The following is an 8,627-nucleotide window of genomic DNA, read 5'->3' on the forward strand; positions in this document are numbered from 1 at the left end:
ATTTAAATTCGCGCTAAGAAACACCGGAGGATGGAATTCGGGAATGCTCTCCTGGGCAATGGTCGTGCAGACAACAATGGTGGCTATGGGTGGGAGAAAGGTGTCCGATTTATGTAATGCAATCAGACTGTCTTAAGCTGTGAAACGTGTTTGTGGGTTCCCTGTGCAATCCACCCTTTTTGTCAGCCCCAATGGGGGATGCTTTTGCTTACAGAACAGGCACGAAGGTTGTGCTGCTGTACGTGCAGGAAACCCCCAGTGCACCACACACCATTCCTCTTTACTGTGGCATTACACAACACCCCCACACACAACGGAAAATGTGCAACTTGGGAAAAGCTCTTCATAGCACGTTGTGGTGAAAATTTCCGGGAAACTATTTTCCTGTGAAGGAGGGAAATTTGTGCCAAAATGTGCAATAAAAATATTCTAAAGTGCATTAGGGGACGTAGAAAAAAATTCTGTGGCGGTTGGGATTTAAATTTTAACTGTTTTAGCTCTAAAGAGTTGGCCACCAGAGGCGCTGATGGCATCGAATTAAGCGTTTGACGCGTCTAACGTAAATTCCGCCATTTGTAATTCGAAGGAAAATTTATTTTTACTTCAAGCTCCATTTTCATTCGTTTAAAGCTCGAGAAATGCTGAAAATTTGTCTGAGGAGTGGACTTTATGTCTCCACAAGCAGCTCATCCTAAATTAATTATCTCTCACAGCCTGCCAACTGCTTTAAACGCTTCAAACGCTCTCAGATGATTTTAACTTAAAAAAAAACTATTTCCATTGACAAGGAAATCAATTAAGAATAAATATTCTATCTCTCGTGCTAAGGGGCTAAAAAAACCCGAGCTGTGAAGATCTAAAGACTTGAGCTCCCTGTCGAGTTGAGAAGTCTCAGAGTGTCTAAAAAAAAAGAACTGAATCTTTGATGATAAGAAAGTTACTGTCAATAATAGAAACTTTTTACATGGGTCACAGACAAAAACGAGTGACGGCGGAAAAATCAAATCGGAAACTCACAATCCGTCAACGATCGATTAAAAAATTGTCACCCATCACACATGAAAAAGGCCGCTCGTGACACGATAACACATCAATTTTAAAGGAACCCTCTTTTTTTGTGCGCGCGGCTACTCATTCTAATAAATCGACGGCAAACGGAGAAAAATATTAATTAGAAATGTTTCTCATCGATGCCGCAAAAGGAGTTTCCATTATACACACAAAAAGGGTGTTGATGAGACGGAAATGCCGCGCTTCTGCACTTTTTTTTACACACCCTGCCCACAGAAAATTTTTTTTTTATTTTCACAAGAAAATTGCGATAATGTCACGCGGTTAGAAATTTGTATTTTATAATTTTTATCGCACACCCAAAAAGCGTTAAGAAAAGGTGTGTGGAGTGAGTCACATGAATCTCGCGCTCTTGGTGCATTCTTGGGTATATACCTTTTGTGGTATTGTTTTGATTTGGGAATTTATCAAAATGTAAGCTCATTTCGTTTTTTATCACAAAACACTAAATATATTCAATTAAAGGTGTTGAAAACTTGATATGGAAATCAACTTCTAACTTCCTCTTGCCATGGCTCTCGCAGAGAGTTCTCGTACAGTCCCATGGCTGAAATTGTGGAGCAGATATTGTACCTCTTGCGGTATTTAATTCAGAGATGTTAAATTGCTAGAAAAATTAATATTTTTATTATGTGGTTTGCAGAAAAGTTGTCAATATTATTGGCAGAACTTAACGAAGTGCTATAGAAAAAAAATAATAACAATTTTAGTAAATTAATTTTTTTTTAAACTGCTAGAATTTATTAGTCTGCAACAGTTTAATTTAATGATGACGAACTATTAAAAAAATATTATTGGAGAAATTTAAACAATTAAACACACTTTAAAGTATTTTTGGACATAATTATTTCAAAATTCTAGCAGTTTTTATTTCATTCAAGAATTTGATATAATATTTTAATTCATTTCACTAGATGAAAATTCGTTATGAACTAAAACAATTTCTTTAACAATTATTCAGATTAAAAAATATTCAACTAACAGTGTTAGAATTTACGTGAAAGTAATAACAATAACGTTAAAACGAGAGAAATTCTAATATTTCGAAAAAAAATTCTAAAAGTTATTGAATATTTATATAATTATTTCTTTTACATAAATTTCTTGGCAGATAAACACGTTTAAAATAATTAGGTATGTATTGATATTAAAATGGTTGAAATGATTTACAAAGACTATGATCTATTTTAGTAAATTCTAGCACTTTTTTCATAAGAGATTCTGAAAAACTTTGCAGTTTTGAATTGAATTCATTTTAGAAGAATAAAATGATCATGATGATTTAGCATAATAAGTTAAATTTTGCAAATTGAACTGCTAGAAAACTCCTAAAATTTCAAGTGCTTCACTATTTTCAGCACAGCTCTGTCTGTCTTTCTCTCCCAAGCAGAATTACGAAGGCAAAAAAAATAACCACGTTCTATGTGAGAAGAAGTTGAAGATGGTTGTGAGTCCACTTTCGATAGTGAACCAATTTGGTTCAATATCCCCACAGAGCATAAATTTCCCAAAATACAAAACTGGAAGATCGCGGTGCAAGAAGAAACCGTGTGGAAGAGTGGTCCCCATGAGAATTGAGAATGAGAATGAAAAGCGAGTACCACGACACTATCTAAAATGTTGTCTATTGAAGCTAAAAAAAAACCTGCGAGGTCCCTCCTTTTTTGCTTATCAATGACAATAATTTATTGTTCAATTCCTCTGATCATTCACAAACAGCCAGCACCGCATACAACGAGTGCTATGGGGAGAGAATTTTTCGAAGGTGGAGGCGCACCGAATGTCTCCTCGTGAACAGTTTGAGATAATGCGGGGAGACGTGTGTGTGCAGCACCTTCCACAAAGCTCCACAAATAAATGGTTTTTGTGAATGAAAAAAATAAAAGAAAGGAACAGCATGGAGATTGCCAATTCAATTGATGGATTATTAATCTCCCACCTAATCTGTCCAATTAATTCCCACCTCATTCATCTAAATTGTGAACACTGCCGGAGATGAAAGATTGTGCTTGAGAATCAATTGTAAAAATATTTTCTTTTCCTCCTCCTTTTTTTGTCTTCTTCTTTTTTCTTGCCTTATGCGGAGAGCTTTGGGAAAATAGATGGTACCAGCTGAGAGCTGCGCGCGAAATGGCATTCCTATGCTCATGTCAGAGAATTCTCGCATCAACAAACACCTCCCGTTTGGTGGGAATATGTTGGGCGATTTATTAGAAAGATTCTTAAGTGCTGATTGATTGAGGACTTATAGGGAGATCACTGAGAGTTACCACGCCGAAGAGAGAGATCACTGGGAACTGCTAGAATTTTTCTGAAGATGAAAAGCTTGATTTTCATTCATTTGAAGTTGTTAGGAACCACTGCGAATTTTCTTTGACAGATTTTCCTTTATAAATCTGATAGGAAAAAATTGGTAGAATTGATGATTTTTCTGGTTTAAAATACTCTCCTCAAACTACTAGAATATCTACTAAATAATATTTTAATCTATTTAAAAAGAAAATTATTCCATTAAAGAGCAGAAAATTCTAGCAGTTTGAATTTCTATAACGATTTTACAATAGAGAACTGTTTGGATAGTGTTTTAACGGTTTTAACCCTTCGAGGATATTGCTGTTACCCATATATTTAAAAAAAAAATTATATAAAAAAAGATATATAGAAATTAGCTATTTATAGAAATTTACTCGATATTTTCAATCAAAAACAAATAAATTTAATCGTCTTGCAGCATTTTCATTGCAACAAATTAATAAATAAAATTAAAAGAGAAAAATAAACACAGATTTAGCAAATAATCTGCAATACAATTTGCATTGCTTCCAATAAAAATTTAGTATAAAACAGGGAATAATTCTCGCTTCAAATTAGTTTTAATTTTCATCATGAAGTTCTTCTACTTGATTTTCTCTGCAATTTTCTTTCTGGTAAATTTTTATAGAGTTGAAATAATTCAAAATCTAAATCTATTGCTTTTAATTTATATTTATTTTTAACAGGCTGATCCTGCTTTGGTCAAGTGTTCAGAGGATTGTGAGAATATTTTTCATGACAATGCGTACCTCCTTAAATTGGATTGTGAAGCAGGAAGGGTTGATCCTGTTGAATACGACGATATTTCGGTAAGAATAAAATAAGAATCAGACGTATTTTTATGCTCTTATTAAACTCTAAATAATTTTTTTTTATTTAAAAAAATAGGATGAAGAAATATATGAAATAACGGTCGATGTTGGAGTTTCATCTGAGGACCAGGAGAAAGTTGCGAAAATAATAAGGGAGTGCATTGCACAAGTTTCAACGCAAGATTGCACGAAATTTTCAAAAATTTATGATTGTTACATGAAGAAGAAAATCTGTAATTATTATCCTGAAAATATGTAAAAAAAAAAATTTATTTATATAAAAATAATATAAAGATTAAAATCTCTTATTGATTGTAAAAATGGCCTAATATTGAAGCAAAAATTAAAGCATGAAACAAGATTATTTTTAGAGTTTTATTAAACGTTCTAAACCCATTTATGATACTAACCCAACTAAGGTACACTTCGACTTCTCTAATTCTTAGACAGATTTTATTTAATATTAGAAGATTTGAACGGAGCGATTTTAATAAAAGATTTTTAAGGAAAAACCAAGAATTTTCAAAATTATCTCTTAAAGCCTTTAAAAATGTACTTATTCTTATTACTATATATTAAAAGGTAATGTAATATAGGTAGGTAGGTCTATTAGAAGACCTAGAGTAAGTAAAAGTTTTTCGTTTAAATTTTTATGCAATGGAGAATCTTGAAACGTTCCTTTTAATTTTATTTCATTTATTTGTTACAACAATATTTTTTAATTTAATCTAGCCTCAGACTTTTTCTGATTTTTTTTAATTCGTTTGTTTGGAATTTTTTAACGGAAAAAATTACAAATAATTCATTGAAGACTTTCAACATTTCCCTCTTCCTTTATAACATTATTTTAAAAAATATTTAATGAAATTTCATTATTTTAAAATCAGGAAAAAATCTTCAATTAAAAAGAAAAAATATTTATTATTCCTTGAAAGTATTTGCTCAGAATTTTCTCTGTTGACTGAATTATTTTCTTTTTAATTTATTAATATTTGCACAGATTGCAACCATTCTAAAATTCTAGTAAGAATAAATACACACTCGGCAAATAATCTGGCTTAATTAAACATTATTTTGTTCAAATAAAATTGAATTATAAAACCGAGAAAACGTCGTGGACTAATCAATATCAATTTTATCATCATGGTGAAGTACTCGTGTCTTGTTCTTGTTGCAATTTTTCTTCTGGTGAGTTTTTCTTCATAGCTTTGTGGAAATTCTTTTCAAGTCTAAATTTTTTTCTTTTCAAGGGTGTTAATTTTCTTTGATTTTCTTTCACAGGCCGGACCCTACGGCGTTGTAGGTTCTTGTGAGAATGACCTGACAGAAGCCGCCAAGTATCTTCAAGATGAATGCAATGCAGGTGAAATTGCAGATGAATTTCTACCCTTCTCTGTAAGTTTAAAGGCAAAATAATTGTAGAAAGTTTCATGAAATTCCTCTAAATATTTTTTATATTTTTAATTTTTTTTATCGAAATAAAAGGAAGAAGAAGTGGGTGAAGCATTGAGCGACAAACCAGAAAATGTGCAAGAAGTCACCAACATCGTGAAAGGATGCTTTGAAGCTGAACAAGCCAAAGAGCATGGAAAATGTGAAAGATTTTCCGCTTTGAGTGAATGCTACATTGAAAAGAATTTATGTAAATTCTTCTAAAATATTTTGAAGAAAAGTTATGAATGAAAATTTTCTGAAATTTTGTTGCAAAAATATATAAATTGCCCAAATAAATCAAGTTCTTTTTTTATAGAATTTCCTCTTATTTCTGGACTTTATAGATCATTTTCATTACGGAAAAGCTTCGTTGTATTTAATTCTGATTCTTTTTCTTACTCAATCTTCCCTTCACTTTTTTAATGAATTCTTAAATAACAATTCAACAAAATATTTCTTTCAAAAGACAAGCTCTTCAGTTCTCTCAATAAATTAATTAAAGTCTTGTCCAATTTATCTTACAACACCTTAATGCAAAATAAAAGTAAATCAATCCTCAACAATGACAAATAAAACTTCAGGGGAATCATCAGCTATGATGGCACCCCCTTTATTAATTAAATAAATAAATAATAATAAATAAATAAAACTTCATTGAGCAATTAAAGAAGTTTTTCAGAGTTTTCTTTCTTTGAAATGAATAAAAACAAGAAGATGACTCAGAGGATCCCAGCCAGAAGTTCTCTCACCTTTAGTGGACAATTAGGATCAATTCTATGGCTCATTTGGACAATATGTGCCCACAGAGGACAAGCAGAGAAGCTCGAGGAAGCTCCTGAGGGGTGTTTTGTGTGTCACGGAAAGAAAAATTTGTTAAAATGTTGTTAAAAGTTGTTACTGCTGCTGCTTTGCTTCCATGTAAATTTCAACAAAATGTAGTTGAAATGAGGTTCTCACTAAAAAGTTGTTAAAATTTGGTCAAATGTAGATATAATTTGTTGTTAAAAATTGCATTTATCTACAAATGTTGGTTCGGATAACCAAATTTTATCTCCTTTTACCCTCTCTGTATTTCAACGTACATTTGGGTTTCATGAATAAATTTGTGTTATTTTGGTAAACTTTTATGTAATTTCTCACCGCTAAAATATTTTTGTATAAAGACTTAATGATTTTTTATTCAAGAAATTAAATTTAAAAAAAATTGGACAACTTTTCTCAAACAAAATATAATTTATTGAGAAAAAAAGCCAAATTAAAAGTTTAAAAAAAGTCTCTTTATAAGCTTTTTTGCTATTTTTATGGCGCTGCCGATGTGAAAGATCATGAATTTGGCAGAAATTATTCTCTTATTAAAATTATCAAATTGATATAATTTTTCAGAAAAGTATTTTATTAAATTATAATTCCATACTTAATCATTTTTTTAAATATGTATTAAAATAATATTTATTAAGGATAATCGCTAAATTCTTTGGTTTTTCCGAAAAAGTAATAAAGTAGTGACAGATTTCAACTAAATAGGACGATATGCAATTCGTATGGATCTTACATTCTTTGCCCATACTCTGCCCATTTTCTTTTGTAGAATAGATCTGATTTACTAACACACTCGATAAATTCTAGGGGAGACGGGGCAAAAAGTCAGTGAAAAATTTTCAATTGCCAATTTCTCCCTGCTGATAAGAATTTATACAACTTGACTGTTTTTGTCCCGGTCGTCTCCTTTACACAATTTTGTGGGTAGTTTTTGGTAACAATTTCATGGAAATTATCCACTTAAAAAATGAGAATATTTGCTTTCAAAAATCGGTATTCAGCGTAAAATACAATTTTATAACAACTTTTGAGGTGCGACGTAGTTAAATGCTGTTTTGAGAAGATTAGCGCGCTGATTCTCTTTTTCTTAGCAACTTATAACAACTTTTCAGCAAAATATAGTTAAAATGAGATAAATTCGTGAATTTATACACATTTGTGGTTAAAAATGACCAAAAGTTATCAACAATGATATATTTTTAGAAATTTAACTACATTTTGTAAAATACCTGACAATGAGATACCAATTGTCATAGCCAGGTACTACGATTCAGACTTATGGGGGTGAGTCCGTCCGTACGACCCCATGGCCCACGAGCAACTGAGCCAACCGTACTAGGGTGGTTGGGAGAGAGAGTCACCTTAAGACTCCCGCCAACCCCACACTCATAAGCCAATCTGTCCTATACCATGACAGTTAGTACCAGCGGTACTACAATTTCACCAAATTTTACCAACTTTTGTGCAAATTTTTAACAAATTTTTCTTTCCGTGTAGAAATTTTGTTGCAACAATTGGCTGGAACACCCGCGGATGGGTATGAAAAGTGCCAATGAGGTTCTTATGCCACCTGATGAACTGTTGTGATTAGATTTCTGGGAATGCGTCTCGTGTGTGTGTGGAAACATGCGTTAAATTTATTGTGCATCCGACACAATGCCACCAGGCGTCGTGGTGTGAAGGCCATGGGCACCACAGGGACCACACCAGCTTCATTGGGCACCGTCTGGGGTCATTTCTTTGCCCAAAATATTTTGTTTGAGCAATTGTTTGCGACTTTGCCAAAAAAAAGGTGGTTTGTATGCTGAAGCAGCAGGAAGCATTTTTGACCAGTATAAATCTGCGTGAGGTCCTCGAGTCCATCACGAGAGTAGGTCAAAATCCGTTGGAGAAGAAGCGAATGAATTGAATTTGTTTGCAGAAGAATTGAGAGATCTCTGAAGCATTTGTCTTGAGATCTCTTATTTTACGTGGATTCCTCGTGATGATTCATTGCTGCTTGAGGGCTATGAGCCTCACAAGGAGAGAAATTGTGGACATAATTTAAAAGAAATCCCTTTTACCTGATCTCAAGATTTTGCATCGTGTGGGCGAGAAGCCAAAAAAAAATGTACTGGTAAGCTGACCAAGCTTACGAGAGCTGTGTTTCTTTCAGTGTACCAATTTTGTGAGAGCAAA

The 8,627-nt window shown here is 32.7% G+C and overlaps 2 protein-coding genes across 2 annotated transcripts; both read left to right on the forward strand.

Annotated features, from left to right (window-relative positions):
* Window positions 1-3,946: 3,946 nt before the first annotated feature.
* Window positions 3,947-4,560, forward strand: LOC129793634 (uncharacterized). The gene is made up of 3 exons (XM_055833796.1): window positions 3,947-3,998; window positions 4,071-4,193; window positions 4,273-4,560. The coding sequence occupies exons 1-3, from the start codon at window positions 3,957-3,959 to the stop codon at window positions 4,453-4,455; spliced, it is 348 nt and encodes a 115-aa protein (XP_055689771.1). The 5' UTR covers window positions 3,947-3,956; the 3' UTR covers window positions 4,456-4,560.
* A 753-nt stretch (window positions 4,561-5,313) lies between these two features.
* LOC129793635 (uncharacterized) lies at window positions 5,314-5,927 on the forward strand. Its single transcript, XM_055833797.1, has 3 exons — window positions 5,314-5,384; window positions 5,478-5,591; window positions 5,682-5,927. The coding sequence occupies exons 1-3, from the start codon at window positions 5,340-5,342 to the stop codon at window positions 5,850-5,852; spliced, it is 330 nt and encodes a 109-aa protein (XP_055689772.1). The 5' UTR covers window positions 5,314-5,339; the 3' UTR covers window positions 5,853-5,927.
* Window positions 5,928-8,627: the final 2,700 nt, after the last annotated feature.

This window comes from Lutzomyia longipalpis, chromosome 3 (genome assembly GCF_024334085.1).
Source record: "Lutzomyia longipalpis isolate SR_M1_2022 chromosome 3, ASM2433408v1".
Lineage (NCBI taxonomy): Eukaryota > Metazoa > Arthropoda > Insecta > Diptera > Psychodidae > Lutzomyia > Lutzomyia longipalpis.

Bases quoted from the DNA above. Each gene is read 5' to 3' on its own strand.
- LOC129793634 (XM_055833796.1), top strand. From the start codon at position 3,957: ATGAAGTTCTTCTACTTGATTTTCTCTGCAATTTTCTTTCTG. The intron at 3,999-4,070 runs GTAAATTTTTAT...TATTTTTAACAG, and splicing joins TCTCTGCAATTTTCTTTCTG to GCTGATCCTGCTTTGGTCAA. The intron at 4,194-4,272 runs GTAAGAATAAAA...TTAAAAAAATAG, and splicing joins TTGAATACGACGATATTTCG to GATGAAGAAATATATGAAAT.
- LOC129793635 (XM_055833797.1), top strand. From the start codon at position 5,340: ATGGTGAAGTACTCGTGTCTTGTTCTTGTTGCAATTTTTCTTCTG. The intron at 5,385-5,477 runs GTGAGTTTTTCT...TTTCTTTCACAG, and splicing joins TTGTTGCAATTTTTCTTCTG to GCCGGACCCTACGGCGTTGT. The intron at 5,592-5,681 runs GTAAGTTTAAAG...TCGAAATAAAAG, and splicing joins ATGAATTTCTACCCTTCTCT to GAAGAAGAAGTGGGTGAAGC.